Source organism: Drosophila gunungcola, assembly GCF_025200985.1.
Source record: "Drosophila gunungcola strain Sukarami chromosome 2R unlocalized genomic scaffold, Dgunungcola_SK_2 000011F, whole genome shotgun sequence".
Lineage (NCBI taxonomy): Eukaryota > Metazoa > Arthropoda > Insecta > Diptera > Drosophilidae > Drosophila > Drosophila gunungcola.
The window spans coordinates 277,153-299,638 of NW_026453169.1; the positions used below are offsets into that span (position 1 = coordinate 277,153).

Below are 22,486 nucleotides of genomic sequence, written 5' to 3' on the forward strand. Positions count from 1 at the left end.
GCAACATTGTGGCGCCTCCAAGTATGCCGCTACTGCAGACTTCGGACCTTTACACCTTTTCGAACACTTAAAGTTGACTTAACATCGATTTGCTTCTATTGTCACCCCGAAATTGGAAAACCTTTTCCCAGCATAAAAATTGAAACGAACATTGTGCATGATGTGAAATTAAATAGCAAGTTAAAACTAGCTTTATAGAAGGTAGGAACGTCACCTTCACAGTAGCATTGACATTTCAAGTGGCTTTAAATGATACATTATTTCCGTATTTATATATTCTCTGTTCCGCCTTGTATAAAAATTTCTCTTCAATTTAGAAAATATCGCTTGCACATATTGTCTGTTAAAAATGGCAAAATGTGGCATGGGCTGTTTTTTAGAGAACACTGCAACATATCGATTTAACCTTGTAAAAAGCACAAAGTGTTTTTATTTTTATTTCACCGTGGACGTTTGTCCACTTTACAAAGGAAAACGAAAAGTAAAATGAGATTTTGTACGCTGTGACAACCATCGAGTGCGCCAGAACTGAAAACATTTGACACTCACAACTTTTTAATTTTAATTAAAATTTTTTAAATAGTTCTCCATTTTTGACAACTATATGATAAAATGTTGCTTTATTTCTTTAAAGAAATATTTATTTTATTTTGATTCTTTTATAACTAAAATATTAAGCTTTTAAACAATGGAGTGAAGTGGAAGATAAAGGGATCGAAGGTGTTTCGGCGCATTTTCTTGAAAAAAAAAAAACAAAATTATATGGTTAATTACCTTAAACTAAACTAATATCTAGACCAGATTACCCACTTGAAGTCTTCCGAATTGTTGATTCCCAAGTTTTCTCTAACATAATTAAGTTCATGTAATCGCGAGCTACAGGCTCGATGGTCTCAAATGTTGATGCTGATGAAGAACACAAGTTCTTTCGAAAGGATTAAGCAATTTTAAAGTTTAACCATAAGACGGTAGGTTCCCCGTGTCTCCCTAATATATTGACAATGCTACAACAGATATGAATGAACCATCAGTAAACTACTTAAACTCTTTAACTTATGACCACAAAAGCGTCGCTTCTCTCAGCCAAACTTTGTTCTCGGTTTTTACTAGCTTGGACGCCTTGTGTTTCTTTTGTGTTCTGTGTTGCTTTCCCTTCCGAACCAAAACGGTTTGCGGTCTGGTTTGGGCCTTAAATTCCACTCCTGTTCAGCCCAAGAGTGGGCCGCAAAAATGTTATCCTTTGTGTGCGAAAAGGTACGAATACCCGACCGAGAAATTATATCGCTCAGCGGCAAGGTCGAACGGGTATTGTTACCTGGCCATTGTTGGCTGCATTTGGTTATTCCTCGGTCCATGCTAATTAAATGCCAATTGGCTTGCTTCAGTTCATCTTCCTTGGGGGGCAAAAACAGGAGGAGAATGGAAGCTCATCCATGTTCCATTAAATAATGTCTACGTTCGTGGCATTTATTGATATTCGCTTGGCTCATTTTCCACATTAAGTGTACCGCCTGAGGCGTCTTATGTTTTGTAAATTTAATTTTCATTTACCAAAGTGGAAAAGGAGGTGGGGCTCGAGCCGCCGACAAACAGCCTGCGGTTTCGTTTGAATGCGAATCGTTCACATTTTTGGCGCTGCCGCTAATGAAAATAGAGTAATGTACATAGATGTACTGTCCTCTGACACTTCGAAGATGGATGTTTGGCTAAATAAAAGTGGAAATGAAATTTGCATTGCCTAATTGTACACACTCATTCATTGGAATTCGAGAAGGATGCTGACATGAACCGACATATGTATGTTAAATAAATTCCAGCTCCTGAAGCCTTTGAGGCATTCAAACCACAAAATTTACACAAAGAAAGCTAGTCAAATAATTTATTCTGAAAATGTGTCAATTTGAAATAAAATTTTAAAAAACCACTCCTTTGATTTGTGCCAGTTGTTCTCGTCACACGAGATGAATGTCCATCGGAATGAAAAAATAATTACTGAAAACACAACAATAAATAAAAACTTTGCTTGTAATTGTAGGTGAAATAAAAATAAAAGTGAAAACATTTTTTATATTTGGTAAAATATAAATTCATTATAATGACGTGATTTTATAACAATTATTTGCCCATATTAGTACATTAAAAAATCGGAGAAATTATGTTTCAAAAGGATTTCCTCCTGAAGCGAAGAGCTGCGAATTTAATAAGCTAAAACAATGAATGCTGAACAAAATCCAACATAAATGACAGCGCCCAAGTTGCAAGGTGACTATTGAACCTCCGCAAAATTCGAGACTTTGAATTTGACTAAGTTTTGCTCATTACGAAGTTGGGTTAAGTTCCCACCCAACCGCCTCAAATGACCCGAAATGAGCAGCTCTGGATGGGAGTTTGCCTTTGGAATTGCGCAACCAGAACACGTACTGACAGCGGCGAAAGTGAAAGCCACTGCCGAGCAAGCTTTGCACTTAATTAGTGCAAATAACTAATGACAAACTTTGCACTTGCCGGAACACTTCGGCTCTTACTCAAGAAACTGGCCAAGCAGAACGCAAAGGGGATATATATGGGCTGTATATTGTTTGAGCTGTTGATGTATCCTATCGTACTTAAGAACAGAAGGTTTATTTCTTTTGGGTGGCATACATTTTTCTGTTGGCTCAATGGAAACGTTGCTTTTCAATAATTTACATTCCGATCACTAGGTGGTGGTGGTCCTGAAGGGACATATCTCCAGTCGGTACAAGCAGGCCCATAGGAGCAATGTGGACTCGGCAGTGGGCATCAAGAAGATCAGCAGGACTGAGACCAAAAGCAGGTAGAGCCACAACACTGGGATATCCATGGTGCCGAGTTGAAGCGAGGATGTTGACCGACTTAACGCCCAGTGCCCATTTATATGCCCGCGGCTGGCTCCGTTCATGTTTGACCAGTTGCGACCTGGCCGAATGTCTTTGACCCCAATCGCAGGCGGTAAACATTTGCCCAGCCCACAGCGATGGATCGCCCATGGGCAGTGCAACCTTTAAGGCCTCCCAAGGCACATGGAACAGCGGCTGAAACGCAATTACCCACACGTAATTGTCACATTTTCAACTCATCGAAATTAAATTACTTTCCGCCTGATGTCAGATGTGTGGGACGGTGACGGGCCTAAGCCAAATTAGTCTACAGAACTCGATCTGTCATTTCACATTCACGATTATCTTTGCGGTCACAAATTGAATTCGTTGATGCATGAATGTGCCGGGTATCGAATAAATCTCATTTGGCTGCTAATTGTTCTCGAATGTGTCCTAATGCATAACAAACAGTTTAAACTTCTGTCTTTTGGTTGTATATTGTACTAAAATACTGCTGTACTGTATTGTACTGCGTAGTGACGAAGTTTGCGATAGAAGACTAACATTTAAAACGTTCCCCAATTTGATCAAAAAATATTGTTACCAGATATTTGGCTCTCAAAAATTTCGCTGAAAATAAGAACAATTAAATTTTGAAAATAGCAGTAAAGGATGCGTCGAGCAATACCAAATAATTCGAACATAAGAAAACTTTTGTTTTTATTTATCTAAATGTTAAGTTAAACAAAATTAGGTTTTAATTTAGAGCCAAATATCTGGTAACAAAATTAGGTTTTAATTTTGTTTTAGTTTTAAAAAAGAAAATATAATTAGTATAAATTCTATACAATTGACTTTATTAAATACTGAAGTAAATAATTTTGAAGAAATTGAGGAAAATAATAAATTATATATTTTTTTTAAAAACTGATCTATTTTTTAAATTAACATTTTTTTATCAATATATTTTGATTGCTTAATTAACTAAATAAACTAATTTTTTTATGACCGCAGCTTTATATGTGTCTGTTTTTAGGTCAATTTTTTGTTGTAGACTCCTGGAATAATTTTTGTTGTACTAAGCAACTAGAGCTGGAAATCGTTTTTTATAAAACTGTTTAGAACATCCGATAATGTGGCTACGAGAACGCCACTTCCGCAATTTCCAGTCTTGTGAAACTACAGATAGCGCTTATCACTGATCTGTACTTACATATCTTCGAACTTACAGTTCAAATTTTAAAAAAAGTCGAAAAATATATGAAATCTTATTCTTTGTAGCTTTTTCAAATGGTGGTATAACTAACTAATTTTTAGCTAAAGCTGTTTAATGAAAACATAACTTTTGAACGAAGTATCTGTGGAATACCTTTGGGAATTGTTCAACGAGTGACTTTACTTCTATTTTTCATCCATTCATTCATCCATCTCATTAACCAGATTTCAATTTACCGAATAAATTTTGGGTTGGCCATTGCGCCACGGGAATGGGCCAAAACTAGACCTCAGATTGGCGTAATGGCGGTGCTCCCTGTGACAATTTGCATACAGAGATGTGATTAGGTGCACTTGACAAGGGAGTCATGTAGAGCAGGAAAGCGACGTAAAAAGCACCCTTTTTGTGGGCAACCCCATACAATTCCATACCTCCCATCACCCCTATGCGAGCATATTTTCTGCCTGGCCACGCGCAGAAGACACTCATTAATAATGCATTGTCTGCGAGCCATAAACAAGTTAACTTGCCAGTTCGTGGGCGCTGCTTCTTTTGTTACAACATCAACTTTAAATCTGACAACAATTAAGTCCAAAACATTTGCCAGCCATGCTAATGCCAGACGACAGTTGCTGCAGCCGAATTATGCAAATGCTGGCCATGTTGACGAGTATATCCACCATTTTGGGGCGAAGGAACACAGTTCTAGTCACAGAGAAAGTCGCTTTTGCATTTAAAACCAGAGGGAGAGTAAATCTATGAATAGGTTGCGGAACCAAACATAAGAGCAACAGGTGGAATACGAAATTAGTTTGGCATTCAATTAAATGGCTATAAAAAAGGAACATAACAAGAAACCTAAATAAAAACTAAAGGATTAATAATAATTTTTGTTTCAAAATGTGTCTTTGCTCCATCCTTCTTCCTAGTTAACCAAATTGTTGAATATAGATTGCTTTTGTATCATAGTTGAACATTTCAAATAATCAATATTATTTTCAATCTTCGATTGGGTTCAAGTGCATATGCAATTCTTAATCCAATATTTCAATCCAGTGTTTGGAGCTTTGTCTTACCAAACTCCACCAAGTGTAAGTAAGCATCTGCACATTTATTTCGTCCTGCAAATTACAATAACCGCAAATTTAAAACGTAAATATATCCCAAAATATCAGTCGAAGACGAAATAAAAAACCTTCTTTGGTTAAATAACATATTTTCTTTTTTGAAAAGCAAAATAAAAATAAATATGCGTGTATAATTGCTTAGTGAAAATTTCAACTTATCAGTACCTAGAGATAACATTAGCAATTTAATGCGTGGATGGGGACCAAGTTAAATTGAACAAACAATTTTTGATTTCCAGTTGCCTAAAATTAAAATACCACATACAAATACGGAAATGGGTTTGAACGCGGGACGCTATTGAACCAAAACAGTGTCGTGCTCTTGCACAGAATAGAAGTCCAGCGTTTTAGCATTGTTGTCCAGCGGAACAACCAAGTCCGGATGCTTTGCATCAATGTAGGACAGCTGGGGAACGTTACCGGCTAGCCGAAATCGCTTCATGACCAGTCCCTGCAGAGTCTGCACAGTAATCATTCGTGGAACTTTCTTCTCCCAGGTCTCGCCCGTCAGCTGATGCCGTATGCAAACATTAATTAAATTCGATTGCTTTGCTTGGATGCGCGGTACAAAGTCTGCCGGGGAGCCATACTCTGCACAAAAAAGGAAAACCTTAGTCTTCGAATCACTTGGTCAGAAAATAGCTTACTTTTAACCAGCAATGGATAGGTGCGATGACGTCGACAGAACTCACGTAAGGAATCCGATCCTTGATGCGTCGCCTGCATCCAATCCAGGGCGTATTTCTTCCAAATATCGTACTCGGCACCACGTCTCTCCTCCGCTGTCACCTCGGTTCTATTGATGAAGTGTAGGCCGGCTATGCTAGCCACGGCCTTGGAGGCCATTTCATCAAAATTTGACTTTAAGTGCGGCGTCATACTCAGACGTTTCAGCTGCGGCAGCTTGTCCAACTCGTTGAACGCATCAGCCTGTGCAAAGTACATTATTGAAACATTTTTGATTGCGGCTAGTGGACCTAAGTACCTACCTCATTCCAAATGGGATTGTGAAGAAGGTTCAACTGCTCCAGCGAGACAAACATATTAAGTTTTTCTTGCGGATCGCAGTCGGGAAGCTTTATCTCCTCGATGCCGTTCTCCATGAGATTCAACAAACGCAATGTCGACAGGTTGCCCAACTTGGCCACCTGGTCAAAGTCCATGATATTCGTGCGATGCAAGTCGAGCTCCTGCAGCTGCCTGAAGATCTTTTTCCGATCGACCTCGGCCAGCTGAACGAAAGAGTTCTCCTGCAGGCCCAGAGACAAAATATCTGGCCAGAGAAGTGCCGTCTGCATCACATCCCTCCAGTCAGAGAAGCCGCAACTGCGCAAGTTGATGCGTTTGAGCTGCCGGAAGGAGGGCTCCAGATCCGCGATTTGGGATGTCGTGGGCAGGACCAGTCGGTTGGAGCTGGAAGGTTAGTACAATGGCAGTGGTCAGTCAATAGGCCAACAGGAATATACGCTCACTTACCTCAAGTTCAGAACTGTAAGGGAGGGCAGCTGCTGCGCGATGCTGGCCACGATCTCCCAGTTCCAGATCAAGGTGTGGCTCACGTTCAGCGTTGTCAGCTGTGTCAGCTCCTTCAGGTACCCAGCAGCATTCACCGGCGTTTGGTCGACGCTCACCTCCTCTAGCTGCTCGAACTTGCTCTGCTTGCGGGCGATCTTGTCCATGCCCACGACCTCGAAGAGCGACGCCTGCAGGCTGGCCTGGGCCTCCCGAATGAGGGATTCGTCCACGTTGCTCGAGTCGTAGTTCAGGTACCGCTCCCGGGCAGCGTCCTCCAGGGTGGCGCACGGACCCACCTTGCCCGGCCGAATGAAGCTGCCCGCCGTGGGCGTCTGCGTCTGGAAGTAGCGCTTGCCGTCCACAATGCCGTTGTGCTTGCCCCGCAGCCCGTCGTCCCACTCGATGCCCAGCCAGGTGCCCATGTGGCCGCTCACCTGGAACACGAAAGACGCAGCGGAGTTAGACCTCTGGTCTGCGGAAACCCTTCTCCTGCAGCTTACCTCTCCCACATAGCGTACTGTGCCGTAGTTGTCGGCTATCTTGATGCGGGTTCCCAGCGGATAAAACAGCTGCGCCTCATCGATAATGCCCACCATCTCGATGGATGTTGTTTTTGTGGTTTCCGCGGCTCCCACACAAGTACACACGAGTCACACACTCGCACACGCCTTTGTGTCTGTATTCCGCAGCTGCTCCCAATTTGTGCTCGATTCGAACTCCGGTTAAGTTGTCCCGCTTTTACATCAACATTACAGTCTGGCAGATGAAGAATTAGGGCTGTGGAATTATTGTGCAGCCTTTATTCTGAGTCACAAACTGTTATTTTTATTTTAGTTTAGTCGAGTGTGGCCCTTAACGGAAGCTAACGAATTACCTATAATTAACGGGGACTGGTCACACTGCGAGAGCCAATAGTTACAACGTAACGTAAGAAAACGTAACGTAACAATAAGTCGTAAATACCGTTGACTTCCTTTTTATTTTTGAAGATTACAGCCGTTATTCGAACGAGAAAAGGATTCGGGTATTCCCATACAAAGCATGTAACATTGTACTTCACTGTTTACAAGTTCGACCTAAAATGTAGAGTATGTCTGATTTCCTCGATAACAAAAACAATCAGTAAAAGAATACTAATAAGCCACAATTTGGTCAATCTATACTAATCTGTCATGATTTTAATTAAACGACTTTAATTTATTTTACTAAAAATATCTACAATTTTTTATAAATATTTTCAAAACTCATAACTATTCCGGAGTAAAATACAAAAATCGTAAATATTTACTTACTTAGTTAATAGAATATAAACTGAACATCAATAAGCTTAGTACCAATGAAATTCATTTTGTGGAATGGTATGCTGTGTAACACGTACAACACTTGAAAACACAATGTAGAATTTTAGGTAATTATATTAAATTTTTGTAATTAGGTGGATTGCGCTATACGGTTCTAATATAGCCCAAAGTGGACTGCTTTGATCCGTTCCTCCATGGCATTGTCGGTGTGTTGCATCACCAGGTTCTGTTAATTACAGTTCGGTTTATTCGCTTGTCGGGAAAGGTAACGATATTCCTACGTGTATACAAAATAACTGACATTTACTAGGTTCGGTGAGCAAACCATAAGCCAGTCCTCTAGACTTCTAATAGCTAATCAAGTAACACATCAGATTGCAAATTGTCAAAGTACGTAAGTTTTGTAAACTATAACAAGTTAATCAGTTAAGCGGGCTTGTATATCTTATCAATCGTTCCGGCCATATAGAATAATCAAAAAGACATGAATCAGTATTTAATATGATGTTATATTTGGTTGACGGCATCAAGGTAATATCTTTTCTGGGTCACTCGCCCCCGCGACCATCGTCCACCGCTAATCCAATTTGCGACCGTCTGGCAGTCCGAATGCACATCCGTATGTATGTATGTAGGTATGCAAACACATTTGCATGCACGAGTACTTGGCGTATGAATATCATATTGTTGCACCCCGGTACCATAATTTTTGGCGCCCAATTTACCAGAGAGCGTGAGTGTCGGAGAGAGTCAGAGAGAGAGAGGCAAAGCTCGGGAACGACTGCGCGGAGAGAAATGAGGAGAAGGTGAAAGCTCGCACAAGGACAATGCGAGGCAACGGTACTCAAAGCCTCAGTCGCCCGCAGCCAGTCGCCCAGCAGAAACGTCGCGCTTTGTTTCGCTTTCCGCCGTTTTTCTCCGCCCCACAATTTGCATGCTAAATGCAGATATGCAGGCGAAATGTGATTAAAAAAAAAGAAGAAGGAACAGAGAATGTGCGATAGCCGCTGTTTTCGCTGAATAGTGTCGAAAGTGCTGCGGTGATTCAAGGGGGAAAAGGAGACGAGCTTTTCACTAGACCACGTGGCAGTTCAAGGCGGAGGACCTCTAGGTAACGGGTGGAAAAATCGAATCGTCTGTCGCCAGACGGCTAACGTAGGCAATTAGATCGACAAAAAGTGTTTTTTTACATACATATGTATCTCTGAGGAAGCCGTCGAAAGGTTAATGCAGTGATAAATGAGCTAAAGTTACCCTTGATGTTAGAACTTAAAACCTGTTAAATCAATACAAAAATGCTTTGGGTTAAAGGTTTCCCATCTGAATGTACTTTCATATAAAGTTATGTAAACCAAATTAAATGTTTGCAATTGGGATATTTGACAACCGTTGCACTAGATTATTTGACATTTCTAGCAAAACTTCGATTACGAATGAGTAAAATTTAATCAATATTCCCCCTCCCTTTCATGGCTATATTTTGTTTGTTGTTATTAGTGAAAGTATATTACGATAACTGATGGACAAACATATAAATGCAAAAATAATGTTACTTTGTTTAAATCAGGGTCTAAATAAGTCTCACTCTGCCGAAGTGTCCTTTTTGAATCAGAGCTTTTGGTCTCGCTTCACTTGCTTGGGTTTAAACAACCAGTTACCTTCCCCCCAGGCTCTTGACAATGAAAAGCACAATGTCAGCGGCTGACCCTGCCTATTTTCCTTATATAGGCCGGCACCTGTACCTTGTGAGCCAGAATTGTGGCCTGATCTGGCATTATTCATAGTCGTCATGCGGTCGAGCGCCAAAAAGTGTACTTCGAAATACGACGCTGGCTAAAAATGGCTAATGTCTCGGCCTTCGGTTTCCGCTGTAGGTTTTCGGCCCTTGGCAAATGGCCAATAGACAGCTGCGGCAACTGTCAACGCCGACATGATTTCTTATTCATTTATCTTGCTTTTTGCCGGCAGGCCAGTGCCCATTTAGTTTGTTTGTAAAGACCTTCTCCAGTCCAAAATAGGACCCGTTGCAGCTGCAATGCATTGTTCAACAAGAGTTGAACACCTTCCCATCTTGCGGCGTTTCGCACGTGAATCAGAGCTCATGGATAGCGAAGAGTGATCTGTTCTTACTCAGAGTTAGGTCGTATGCAGCGACCAATCTTAGTGTAAACAGTAGTGAGATGTAATGAGATGGTCTTAAACATACCAAAATAATGTATATTTATTATTGAGAATTAGGTATCGTAAAAACATTGCTACCTAGGCCCTATCGTGATTCAATCAATATCAATACTAATTTTTTAATTAAAAATATTTGCATATTTAGTCAGTACATTTTTTATAAGCCGGGAGCTACTGTAAAAAGTTGTCTAGAATTTCGTATACGTGGACACGCAACCAAGTTAATTTTTAATGAAAACCATAGGACAGGGGTTGAACCGGATCAATAAGCATTTCGTTCATAAATTCTTAACTGCCCAATTTCTTCATTCTTAGCAACAATCTGTTTGAACAAACCAAAGACGTCGCCAAGCTATCGTCCTCGCCGATAAACACCGCCTAAAAATGGGATGGGACTGGGACTGGGCAGTCGGAGGCATCTCCGATGAGATTCCGAGAACTACGGGGCCAGAGTGCATCAACTACATGACAGACCGGCGGCGCTGGGTGGAGACCATACTGCTGTCCGCCCTCTTCATCTTCATAATGCATCGGTCTTGGAAACGCCTGGCGCCGATCAAACTGCCGCCGCTCCACGAGATCCAAAAGCCACACAGTCCCACGAGGCTGTGCCTCCTAATTGCCTTGTCCATGATTTTCGGCATCGAGATGGGCTTTAAGCTAACCGGACAGTCTATGATTTTCGCCCTTAATCCCTGTCACGTGCAATCCTGTCTGCAGGTTGGAGAATTAGCAAAGCGGTTTGCCTACAGCAATTAATATTACATATGATTCTTGCAGATCTATCTTCTGGCCGCCAAGCCCACGAAGACGACGACAGCGCTCTATCGGATACAGATGAGCAACCTTAACGGTCCCTTCCTAGCCTTCGTCTTCCCCGAGGTGGAGGGGCGCACGTATGCCTTCGAGCAGGCCACTTACTGGATCCAGCACGCCCTGCTCTATATAATCCCGATATACTTACTTCGGAGCGGTAGTTACGAGACGCTAACTGTACGGTTTGGATCTAACTCTCTGTTTATATTCCAGGAGCATACACTGTCGAGGACCTCAGCGAGTTCCACTGGTCCCACATAGGGACAGCCTTCATGCTGTTTTACCACTTCGTCCTGCTTTCACCGCTATCCATAGTAAGTTTTATTATTTTGTTGTTTTCATTGTGAATTTTATTTTAATTGATGGTTTACCCAATGAAACGATATTATGGCTGTCCATTTCCGCTACATTTCACATTACTTCCTAAAGATGATATAATTCGAGTAACTTTTGCCTTAAACTTAATCCTCTTTATTCTTAGCCTATTACTTGTTCTACGACCTATGCAAAAAGGAATATAAATATTTTTGTTTGTAAATAACATTAAAGATGTGAGGAAACTTATTGGTTGTCTTGGTAGATTGTTTTGCAATGAATAACACTGAAGTTTTTGCCATTGTCAATATATTTTTTCTGGAGGCTTAATCGCATTTGATTATGACGATTTAAACTATTTAAGCTTAACCACAATTGTGCTGAAACTCTTTTCAAATTTCAAAAATTTGTATTTTTTTGTGTGAAATTTCCTAATAATTATGTATTTCTCTTCGCCACAGTTCACTGGCATCAATCTGGACCATATGCTCTGTGCGGCGGTGTCGGATCCGTTCCAGGGCCCAAACTACCGGCTGTGCGCCTGTTGCCACCAGATGCTGCTCTGTCCGCTGCTGAGTAAGGGAACAGTGCTGCTGTTCGGCCGGCGGAGTAGGAGCAGCCCCGGCCAAAACGGATCGGGTGGTCTGCCGGAGTCTAGAAGCGAGGAGGCACAGTACCACCAACAACTGACTACAGCCGAATATGCTGCACAGGGGGAGGCACTCATGCGGCACCGATTTAGCGCCCAGGAGGCGGCGGAGGAACAACATCAGCATCAGCAAGACGCCGCCGAGATGGCCTCCCTTTCGGCGGAGTACACTATGCCCACAACCAAGATTGACTAGTACAGGAGCGGCAAGGGGCCTAGAAACGCCTACTGCGTCTATTATGGCTGTCAATTCACGAACCACGTAGGGCAACTTCGGTCCCTGTTTTTCAGATAGCCACGTATCCCGATACCGATATACTGTGAGAACTGACAGCGGAATGTGTTGAACAAAGACGTGTAGATAATAACAATTAAGGCTAATTTTCATGCTCATCGAGGTTATACTTCTAAACAAAACCACAAAAAAAACACTACTTAAAGATATATAATTGTTCAATAGAAACCAATTCTTATTTTGATGGCAAATCAAAAGTTACCACACTGCAAGGATTAACTATAGTGTAAATTTCTTAAATTGTAAGCCCATAGCGAACAAATAAATTTAAAATTCAAATTTAGCGCCAAGGGCTGGGCAACCTGGTAAGTTGGCGGTCGGTCCGGCAGCACTGACAAAGTGAGCTGTGAACTGTGAACCAGTCAACCGTTTATCCGTAGCTGTAGAAAAGTCGATAATAAAACGTTGACGTAGTTAACCGCGTTTTATTTGCACTTTCAAACGACGTGCAGATGTTTTCTTTAAAAAGTAGCAAAGCAAAAAATTATTCTGGCCGTTAACCCGCTGACTCAGCTGTTCAATGTTTTGGTTCGGCTGCGAACTAGTTCGCTCCGCTGACTCACGACGAGCGAGCATTTTGTTCTAACGTGAGTAACGACGCGGCGCAGCGTTTTTGCTGTTTGGCGAAAAAAAAACGTGCTCAATGCAAAGTTTCCTTTCAAAACCGATCGAAGGACTCGTCCGAACGCGTTTACCTTGTACCTGTGCTGTGGCAGGCCGTCCTGCAATCCCCCAGATCGGTTTCCTAGTGCACTGCACTCGAATACGACACATCCGCCCAGAAAAGTGCTCCCAGTGATTTGTTCGTTTCTTAGGGACTTGGAAAATGTTAATCTGATAACAATAAGCGGCGGCGGTGCCTTAATTTCAATTAAATAAAACGAGAGCGGCGGCAGCGACGTTTACGTCGCAGGTTTTTATAAGAATAACCCGTATGCTTGGACGCGTGTGTGTCTGTGAGTGTGTGAGTGAGTGAGCGCTGAAGATGCGCGAAAACGTCAATTAATTGCAGCAGCAACAACAACCGCACGGCGCAAATAACGTGGGGCCAAAAGGTGCGAATGAAGCGCAAGAAAAAGAAAAATCAATAGGAATAGAATGCAAATCGCCGGGGAACATGTATCGATATACATATAGTCCAAGCCCAGATCGAAGCCAAAAACCACCGCCAGCAGCAGGAGCAGGAGCCAGCGAGTCGGCGCTATTAATAAACATAAATAATATCGCAATAATATCGGGGCGGCCGCTGCGTCGCCTACGCAGATGATGCGTTGCAAACGCCAAGTTGCGTAATTGCCGAATCCGATTCCGAATCCGAGTCCGCGCAAAAACAAGAACAACAACCACAACAACAACAACCACAACCAACTAACAACTCGTATTTCGCCGCTAAAACGTTAGAACAAAGTTCGTGGCCAGAGTCTCATCTCTAACGTGTGTGTGTCCGTGTGACCGTCTCTGTGCGCGCGTGTGTGTGTTTACTCCGGTGTAAGTGTCAGTTCTTTGCCAACAACAACATGGCCGCCGCAACAGATGGCTCTGCCAGGGCGGCCGCAGCAGCGGCGTCGACGTCGCCGCGAACAGCAGCATCAGCAGCATCGAACGGGAGCGGTCTGACCGGCAAGCCGCCCGGATCCGCCCCCTCGTCATCGGCAGCGACGGGAGCAGCGGGAGCGGGGGCGGGCGCAGCCTCATCCGCTGGACTTCCCGCCTCCGTCTCGCACTTCTACTACAAGCACGGCCTCTTCCTGTCCAGCTACCCGACGTGCGCCTCCAGCATCGCCTTCATGGCGATTCTGCTCTCGTGGTCAGTGCCAAAAATATGCAACCACAATCACAGCAAGATTATATTTATCCAGGGGCGGATTTAAAGTGTTTGAAGGGGAAACTGATTTTCTACAGTGATATTATGTTCTTATATTGAGTTATATTGCTGTTCTGGAAAAATGTTCTTTCTTAACTTTCTCTTTCAGTCCCAGAATCCTTCAGGACCCAAATTACAAATATTTTGTTGAAATTTCGGGACACTCAAATGTATTCTTTAGGTTTTAGCTTTTTACCGGGCAGAGCCAAAAACTTGAAGAAACTTCTCGTTCAAGTTTCTCAAGTGGGTCTACTTTATTAAATAAACCCCGTTCCGCAAATTTTTAAAAATCTAAAAAAAATACTTTTTTTCAAAAAAAAAAAAGAACTTTAACCAAACATAAAACTTTTTTTGATAATTTTTTTTATAAAAAAAAATATTTTTCTTTTTAGAATACGAAGATTTAAAATATATTGTTCATCCACTTCTCAAAAAGGTTTTTTTTTTTATTATTATTTTAAACTAGGGTTAACCATTTTAAATATTTCTGAGGTGTTAATTTAAGGGGTTGAAAAGTTGCTCAGAGAGCTAAGAACCCTAAATTGCCAGTTTTCCCGTCGATCAGTATTGCGTGACTAAAAAATACTGGCGGAGCAATTGCTTTCAAATGCCGATACACTATAAACTAAGCTCCATAGTCAAAATAAAATTAAATAATATTTAAATATAAGCTTCCTTAATCCAATCAACAACAAAGAAATAAACAGAAATACGTTACTCTCCTCGTTGATTAATTGCACTTGCAGTTTGATAATGCCATTGATTATCAGTGAAATTTGTTTAACCTCTCGCGCAGGGGGTTCGAAGTACGTCAATACACACATGCTATGTACACCAATCTGTGGAATTGTATAATTTTGAGATTTTGTTGATAAAGACATAAGCTTTGAGGAGCACGCTGAATAAATTTTAAAATTTCAAACATATCAACGTACTGCATGCGCTTCCGATTTTTAATAAACAATGTCTAGACTAGGGACACCTATGTAAAGATTTCACATTCTCTGTATAACGGTTATATCCGACTAGCATACGAAAATTTTAGAAAATTTATTTTGTATTAATAAAAACACCACAAAATTAAAAAAAAAGGTTGAATCATTTTAGCTACTTTGCTTGTCAAAGCATTAAGACAAATCCGAAACGAACTCATTACGTTCGTCATATCTTCTACTTCATTGCTCATAAGCAATTATATAGAATCCATTTATGTGATTTTCATGATTAGTTTTACGATAACGTATACGACTTGAGTTGTCAACCGGCGCCTGTAAGCGGGATCCGAAAACCGATGCTGGCCTTATCGGAAGCGCTTTTTGTATTTTTCGGTAGCTGCATGGCCAGTGTTTTGGCACCTCTCCTCAGCTATCAGCGCCCTTATCACTGGAGAGCGACGTGGTCAGCGCCGTTCACCGGCTGGCCGCTGTTGTCTTGGGCCTTGGGCCTTGGGCCTTGGGCCCATGCAAACGCCCAATGGCCCGCTGACCTTGAATACTCTAAACGCTATTTACTGATATGTGATGTTGGCTACGAAGCACTTCCACACACAATCGCTTAAGCCACGCGTCGGTCTTAAAATAGAAAATTAAGCGAATTAGCAGAGCACTTCTATTAACGACCTCTCCCGCTTTCCCGCAGCTATCCGTTAATCAACATACCGTTGCCCGGGACAATACCCACCAAGATTGTGCTGCCCTACGAGGCTGGTCTTGGGTCTCTGACGACGTACCATCACAATGGATCCACGATTCCGCCGCAGTCGCCGCCCGCCGCCGGGGAACCTCCGCCCTCCGCCGGAACCGCTCAGGCTCTCAACGGCAGTGCCACGGACCGCAGTCCGCCTCCCCTGCTGCCGTGGGCGCAGAGCAGCCCCGCCTTCTTCTACGTCCAGCAGATAACGCTCCGAGCAAGCGTGCTCCCGTGGACCGAAGGCATGCAGCTGATGGATGCATTTCGTGCGCCGCTCTACGAAGTTTTTAAATTGCTCGAAATTGTGCGCAATCATCAGAGCAGCGAAAAGTGAGTAGCTCGAAGCGGAGTATACCCGATCTGTGGAGTACGTTAATGGACTTGTTTATTGCAAACAGCCAGCGCACCCTGGAGCACAACTGTTTGCATGTGGAGAACGTGAAGCGGGGGACCCACGGACAGCTGGACCAGATCTTTCCCGAGTACGGCTGCTTGCTGCTCTCGCCGGCAAACCTTTGGACGCAGAACGCTCAGAACTTCACCCGGGACACGAACATCCTGAACACTATATTTCAGTATCATGTAAGTAACCTAACCCCTAACTATTGTAGTATGTACATAGTGAGAATTAGATAACTTAACACCAATGTGCACTTTTATCGGAGTTAGCTAGTTTGTTTTCCCTGACCCCTCTCAAATTTCATGCATATAAACTGTGCTAAGGGAAAATTAGTTAGCTTAAACTTTGCACCGGCTCTATCAGCTACGGTTCGCGGGAGAGGAATGGGTAAGGTTGAAATAACCACCAGCTGGTCGCTTTTCGATTGAAGTGTCTGATTAGGCATAGGCTCTAGGGCCTATAGGCTTCACCCAACATTACGACCAGTCTGTACATGTTTTAGCTCACTCTGTTTAAATCGAGAACGGTGTTGCTGTCTAGACTGCGGGCAAGCTAGACCTTTGGTCTTTTAAATGCATGCATTTGGATGTGCACTATAGGGTTGTCTAGGCGATTGGTTTCGAGCTAATGAAAGGCACACACGCTGCGTAATAGCTCTCCACGCTAAGTGCTCGCTGACGAGTATTCAGATTCAGATACCGCATATATCGCTACGATCTAGTGAGAGTGATTCACACTTGACACGATTTGCTTCAACGATAACTTCAATGAGCTCTGTACACAAGTAGCTAAACATGAACTAAAGTCAGCATTTTTAAATAGAGTCTTAAAACTTGCAAATAAAAATTTTAAGAACCTGATGTGTTATTCTCTCATACAACAAACATGTTTGCTGCGGAAAGTTTTTTTATGAAACATTTTAGGTACTCGTAATAAAGTGATTTCGGGGTTATGATAATGGTCAAGTTCAAGGAAATTGGTCTATGTTAAATCGGGGAAATACTTAAAGGCTCAGATAAACACAACTATCTGACAAAAAATTCTTGCAATAACCCTCTTGTATATCAGGGTGGGAAGTATTGATACAATGATAGAGTGAAGGAACAATCCATTGGCAGCATATATTGGGAGTTCTGCTGATAAGCGGTTTGATTATTTTTCTGGCAAATCAGATCGATTAATTCGAGCTAGAAATTCTCACAAGTGTCGATTACTGGTGATGAATCATTCTGAAACGAAAAATTATTAAAAACGCTTTTATTTATTTGGCTCTAAACAAAAAAGGAACACACCCCTTGAAATCTTGAGTGTATTGTTATCAATAACGCATATGTTTATTATTATACCCATTACTTCGAGACTAAAATGGTTTAATGTATTCGTTAGAAGTATGTAACAGGTAAATAAAGCATTCCCGACTCTGTAAAGTATTTGTATTCCTGGTTAAAATCAACACTATAGAGAGTATAAAGAGTTTACCCACAAATGTAAATCTAATCTAATTCGTTTGAGTTAAGCTAGGGAAAGGTCATTGGGTGGTATATATATTAACTTGGTCATTATCTATCGACACATAGTACCTTTTTAAAATCAAACAAATATTTAAGAAGTTATCACAAAATTGTCTTCAAGAGCCAGTCCATGCCTCACCCGTAGATGGCCTCCACATCTTTATGGCAGCCGCACGCATTAAAATGCTTACTTATTTAAATTTTGAAACTGGTAAACAGAGTATCGGCTATCTGATAGTCGACTATAGCGCTCCCCTTTGTTATTATCTATGAAAAAATATATAGTGATTGCTTGCTGTCGTTTGAGTCTGTGCTATTAGTTAAAAATTTCATCATTTTATTGTATAAATCCCGCCTTTTTTCAGAACCTGCAAAAATCAAAGGTTTCCGCCGCGGAAATGCTCTTTGGCCTGCCGATGCAGGACACGGGCTTCAAGCGTTACCCGCTTCGCGCTCGTTCGCGGATCATACAGTATGCCCTGACATTGGTCCTCAAGCACAACGACGTGGAGTACCTGGAGACGCTCAAGGAGAAGCTGCAGCGGCACTACCCGCCGCTGCCACTGGCCTCGTCGACGGGTGTGCCAGCTGAGGAGCCATCGACGGTTACATACATATTCTACCCGGGAGAGTACAGGATGTGGGAGCTGGTGCCCTACACAGTGGCCTTCATGCTGGTGTTTGCGTACGTCTACTTCTCAGTCCGGAAAATCGACGTCTTTCGCTCCCGCTTCTTGCTGGCCCTGTGCAGCGTAATTACCACGGCCGGAAGCCTGGCCATGTCGCTTGGCTTGTGCTTCTTTTTTGGCCTGACCATCTCACTGCAGTCCAAGGATATATTTCCTTACCTGGTCATCCTGGTGGGACTGGAAAACAGCTTGGTCATCACAAAGAGCGTAGTGTCGATGGACGAGACGTTCGACGTGAAGATCCGCGTGGCACAGGCCCTAAGCAAAGAGGGCTGGCACATTTCCAAGACGCTGCTGACGGAGATCACCATTCTGACCATTGGCCTGGCCACGTTCGTGCCCGTCATCCAGGAGTTCTGCATCTTCGCCATAGTCGGCCTACTCTCGGACTTTATGCTGCAGATGCTGCTCTTCTCGACCATCCTGGCCATGAACATCAAGCGGGCCGAGTACACGACGGAGGCCAAGCACCTACCCAAGATGCTGCTGAGCTGCACACAGGGAGCTGGTCGCCAGGATTTCCGCTTCTTTGGCGCCTCGCCGACGATGCCGCCCTTCGTTCCCGGCACCTTCCAGCGTTCGCAGTCGCATCCAAAGCTCTGCTTTGCCGATGCCGCCTCTGTCAGCGATCGGACAAGCTTGGTGAACGGCCACCCGCCGCAGGAACAGCGAATTCCCAAGCGCATCAAGATTGTGAACTTTTGGGCGCGCACTCGCTTCTTTCAGCGGGCCTTCATGATCTGGATGATTGTGTGGATCTGCTCCATAGTGTATAACTCGGGTTGTTTGGAGCAGCTGTTCAGCATGCAGAGCAACGGCACGATGACGGCGACCCTTGAACTGCAACGGCGACTGCAGGCGGGCCGTGGAGCCGTGAGCAGCTTTTTCGAGGGATGGCAGGCCGACGGACAGCCGCCCACGACGAGTGCACCCAGCAGCAGCGGCTTTTCCACACCCCTACAAGCTCCACTCTCGAAGGACATTAACGAGACGGCCGAGGAAATGCTGCGCCTGCGCTACCCCAACTTTGACCTAAACTATTTCCTCTCGAACTTTCACTGGTCCACGATCATGAAGCAGTACAACGTCTCACTAAGCGGGCACTACGTGACCCTGCTGCCAACCATTCGGCTGAGCCATGCCATCACACCGGAGCTGGCCGCCCTGCTGCGCAATCCACAAGAGCAACTGCAACAGAACTTTCAGTGGAAGGCCTTGGCCGCCGCCCTCGATCCGCTGGACTTTAACGACGACGACGTGCGCCGCGAGTCGCCGATGGTTATGGCCGGCGGCATGCCGCTGGTCCCCAAGAGCCCCATGGAAATATTCTTCGCCATCCTTTTGTGCTGCATCAGCATCTTCGTGCTGTGCTACACCATGGTGGTGTTCTACCGCTGCATCTGTACAAGGAACTACGCGGAGTGGCGTTCTAGCTGGCACGAATCGGAGGCGCCGTACAAGCAGACCGAGCAGATCCTCGAGGGTGTGCCCACACAGATCGCCGGCCATAAGCACCGCATCGAGTGCCTGGTCTCCGATGGTGCCTACATCATCAGCTGCTGCCTCAAGGGCCAGATTCGTGTGTGGGACGCACGCAGCGGCGAGCAGCTGACCAGCATCGCCCGCTCCGACATCCAGATCTCCCAGCCGCGACCCGATGGACAGACGCTGGTACGCAAGTTGCCCGTCTCACCGGTGTGGTGTCTGGACTACTTTGACAATCTCATCGCCGTGGGCTGCGCCAATGGGCGCGTGGAGCTGTGGGAATCGCCGGCCGGTTTGCTGAAGTGTGCCTACCAGGAGGACGCCAAGAGGAACCAGGGTATAACCCACATCCACTTGAACGGCGATCGGGTGATTGTGGCCCGCCTGAATGGGCGACTGGATTTCTACCGCTTGGAGACGTATTACAAAGGAAAGCAGATCGACTGGGGTTTCACCTCGGCCTACAGACGCAGTAGGTCTTCCCGAATTATCTCTTAAGTGAGTCTTATGAATGACGAGTTTCCACCTTTCAGCTCATGTCCGCACTGGATCGACTGGCAGCCTGGGGCTGATAATGCAGCAGCAGCGCTGCCAGCAGGATGCCGCCCAGAAGACCACAAAGGAGGAGATGAAAATCACGTTGGAGGGCGTGCGGCTGGCCCATCAGCAGCCCATCACCTGCATGCAGGTGGTCAACGACATGGTCTTCACCGGCAGTCAGGACCACACTCTCAAGGTAAGTGCGAACACTTTTCGTTGCAGCTATTTTTCTAACTCTGGTTTCCGGTTTCCATAGGTGTATTGTCTAAACAAAGCCGATGTGGAGTATACTCTACACGGACACTGCGGGCCCGTGACCTGCCTGTTTGTGGACCGCTGGCAACCGGGCACCGGGGGTTCTGGATCCCAGGACGGCCTGCTCTGCGTTTGGGATCTGTTCACGGGTGCGTGCATGTACAACATCCAGGCACACGATGGCGCCGTCAGCTGCCTGGCCTGCGCCCCCAGCTATGTGATCTCGCTGGGCACGGACGAGCGGATCTGCGTGTGGGAGCGATTTCAGGGCAATTTGCTGACCACCTTTAACATCTCCAACGCGTATTCGAGTTTGCTGATGCTAACACCGTCCCTGCTGGTAACCAGCAAAATGGGTAAGACCTTCTCTTGTCGGCCGCCTTGATCGAACTGTTATTAATCGAGTATTTTATTACAGGGTCCCTTATTGTGTGGGACGTGCGCACTGGACAGCCAGCTCGCGAAGTCAAGCTGGACTTTGCCAATCTGCAGCTGTGCCCCAAAACTATGATGCTTGCCTGCGACTCGGTGGTCTGCGACTACGGAAATGAGATCCGTGTCGTCCGGTTTCCCATCGTGGCTGACAAGTGCCACTGAAGCGCAGGACGAGATGAAATTACCTTTGCCCGCTAGCCCCTAGGCATAAGTTGACTCTCGGCTCTGAATCACCACGAAGCCATTGACGCATTCACTAATTTATACTTTGTTAGGGCTCGCAGGATTTTACTTTTTAACAGTAGAAGTGTGCGTAACGCTTCGCTAGGATTTAGTTTTAATTTTCGGACACTGAGTGTAACAGCCGCTGGCTGAAACTTCGCTAGCCTAAGGAACTAAACTAAATGAAAAGAAAAGAATATACACACATATATTTTCGCGTAACTATATTAACTACATAGTGTCTTAAAGCGCCTCAGCATAACATAAAATGACTAAATGTTAAATTAAATACTATATTTATTAGAATCATCTACGCTTAATTTTCTATATGAAAAGTAAAACTTACAAAAAAAATTCGCTGTCAGATGTTTTTTATTCATTTCTTCGCTGTGTCTTGGGGAGAAGAAAAATCGTGGACTAAAATCGTACCGATCCTATTGACTTTAGTTCTGATTCTAAAAACGTTTTGTTAATTTGAGCCCATATGGCAGCTAATGGGTGCAATCGTCCGATTTACTTGCCATGATTGGTGATAAATTAATAGACCTTTCGGTGCTAAGCAAATACATTGAATTATCCAATGAAAAATGACTTGTATAGCTATGAACTTCACATATTTTTCTATAGTGGGAATAGAGATGAATGCACTTAAAATTTTATTTTTAGTTGGTTAAAAAGTTCAGTCTCTTTTAAAAAGATAATCCGCTTTATTTCAGCTTCCTAGCTGTACAGCGAAAGATATGCCAGGTTTTCGGGCAAAAAAAAGGTTTTTCGCTCAGTGTGCAATGGGAGGAGATCAGTTACTGTTTTAAAGAAATATTATTCATTTTCGGATTTGTTTAATACAGAGCAAATTTGAGATTAGAATGAGTGATTGTTTTGGTAAAACCTAATTGTCTCAGGTATGTACATATGTACATATGTATATAGATGGCATTTCTGATCTCTTTATTGGCTGCAAGAGTAGTTAAACCATCGGATTGTCGAAATAAGCTTCAGTTCCATTTTAATTCCTTTATTTATTTTTATTTTTTATTTAACAATATGTAACAAAAGATTACTCACTCGCCATGATGGTTGCATGGGCAAACATGTGAGCATGGTGCAAAAGCTTATGTTATTTGTTACCTCAGCCAACAAA

At 43.7% G+C, this 22,486-nt stretch overlaps 4 protein-coding genes across 7 annotated transcripts; 2 read left to right on the plus strand and 2 right to left on the minus strand.

Moving 5' to 3' along the window:
- Nucleotides 1–2,573: 2,573 nt before the first annotated feature.
- On the minus strand, nucleotides 2,574–3,142 carry LOC128255371 (uncharacterized). Its single transcript, XM_052984929.1, has one exon. It carries the CDS (start codon nucleotides 2,918–2,920, stop codon nucleotides 2,699–2,701), a length of 222 nt encoding a protein of 73 aa, XP_052840889.1. The 5' UTR covers nucleotides 2,921–3,142; the 3' UTR covers nucleotides 2,574–2,698.
- Nucleotides 3,143–5,252: 2,110 nt separating this feature from the next.
- LOC128255627 (tubulin-specific chaperone E) lies at nucleotides 5,253–7,568 on the minus strand. The gene is made up of 5 exons (XM_052985331.1): nucleotides 7,199–7,568; nucleotides 6,660–7,132; nucleotides 6,173–6,596; nucleotides 5,831–6,113; nucleotides 5,253–5,774 (listed from the first exon to the last, which is right to left on the minus strand). The coding sequence occupies exons 1-5, from the start codon at nucleotides 7,292–7,294 to the stop codon at nucleotides 5,479–5,481; spliced, it is 1,572 nt and encodes a 523-aa protein (XP_052841291.1). The 5' UTR covers nucleotides 7,295–7,568; the 3' UTR covers nucleotides 5,253–5,478.
- A 106-nt stretch (nucleotides 7,569–7,674) lies between these two features.
- Nucleotides 7,675–12,534, plus strand: LOC128255628 (transmembrane protein 164). 4 transcript variants are annotated; one of them, XM_052985335.1, is made up of 5 exons: nucleotides 7,675–7,786; nucleotides 10,496–10,900; nucleotides 10,961–11,153; nucleotides 11,210–11,310; nucleotides 11,773–12,534. In XM_052985335.1, the coding sequence occupies exons 2-5, from the start codon at nucleotides 10,565–10,567 to the stop codon at nucleotides 12,154–12,156; spliced, it is 1,014 nt and encodes a 337-aa protein (XP_052841295.1). In that variant the 5' UTR covers nucleotides 7,675–7,786; nucleotides 10,496–10,564; the 3' UTR covers nucleotides 12,157–12,534. The 4 variants fall into 4 exon arrangements, with proteins under 4 accessions (XP_052841295.1, XP_052841296.1, XP_052841294.1 ...); XM_052985336.1 differs by lacking the exon at nucleotides 7,675–7,786 and adding an exon at nucleotides 8,240–8,264; XM_052985334.1 differs by lacking the exon at nucleotides 7,675–7,786 and adding an exon at nucleotides 8,250–8,389.
- Nucleotides 12,535–12,729: 195 nt separating this feature from the next.
- On the plus strand, nucleotides 12,730–21,693 carry LOC128255626 (sterol regulatory element-binding protein cleavage-activating protein). The gene is made up of 7 exons (XM_052985330.1): nucleotides 12,730–14,062; nucleotides 15,758–16,138; nucleotides 16,207–16,390; nucleotides 18,085–20,365; nucleotides 20,427–20,629; nucleotides 20,690–21,044; nucleotides 21,107–21,693. Exons 1-7 carry the CDS (start codon nucleotides 13,773–13,775, stop codon nucleotides 21,283–21,285), a joined length of 3,873 nt encoding a protein of 1,290 aa, XP_052841290.1. The 5' UTR covers nucleotides 12,730–13,772; the 3' UTR covers nucleotides 21,286–21,693.
- Nucleotides 21,694–22,486: the final 793 nt, after the last annotated feature.

What these genes read in the sequence shown, in the direction of transcription:
- LOC128255626 (XM_052985330.1), top strand. Translation starts at nt 13,773, where the DNA reads ATGGCCGCCGCAACAGATGGCTCTGCCAGGGCGGCCGCAGCAGCGGCG. An exon ending in ATGGCGATTCTGCTCTCGTG is followed by an intron (nt 14,063 to 15,757) that starts GTCAGTGCCAAA and finishes GCTTTCCCGCAG; the next exon opens with CTATCCGTTAATCAACATAC. An exon ending in GTCAGGACCACACTCTCAAG is followed by an intron (nt 20,630 to 20,689) that starts GTAAGTGCGAAC and finishes CGGTTTCCATAG; the next exon opens with GTGTATTGTCTAAACAAAGC.
- LOC128255628 (XM_052985335.1), top strand. Translation starts at nt 10,565, where the DNA reads ATGGGATGGGACTGGGACTGGGCAGTCGGAGGCATCTCCGATGAGATT. An exon ending in ACGTGCAATCCTGTCTGCAG is followed by an intron (nt 10,901 to 10,960) that starts GTTGGAGAATTA and finishes TGATTCTTGCAG; the next exon opens with ATCTATCTTCTGGCCGCCAA. An exon ending in GATATACTTACTTCGGAGCG is followed by an intron (nt 11,154 to 11,209) that starts GTAGTTACGAGA and finishes TTTATATTCCAG; the next exon opens with GAGCATACACTGTCGAGGAC.
- LOC128255371 (XM_052984929.1), bottom strand. Translation starts at nt 2,920, where the DNA reads ATGAACGGAGCCAGCCGCGGGCATATAAATGGGCACTGGGCGTTAAGT.
- LOC128255627 (XM_052985331.1), bottom strand. Translation starts at nt 7,294, where the DNA reads ATGGTGGGCATTATCGATGAGGCGCAGCTGTTTTATCCGCTGGGAACC. An exon ending in CAGTACGCTATGTGGGAGAG is followed by an intron (nt 7,133 to 7,198) that starts GTAAGCTGCAGG and finishes TTCGTGTTCCAG; the next exon opens with GTGAGCGGCCACATGGGCAC. An exon ending in CTTACAGTTCTGAACTTGAG is followed by an intron (nt 6,597 to 6,659) that starts GTAAGTGAGCGT and finishes CTAACCTTCCAG; the next exon opens with CTCCAACCGACTGGTCCTGC.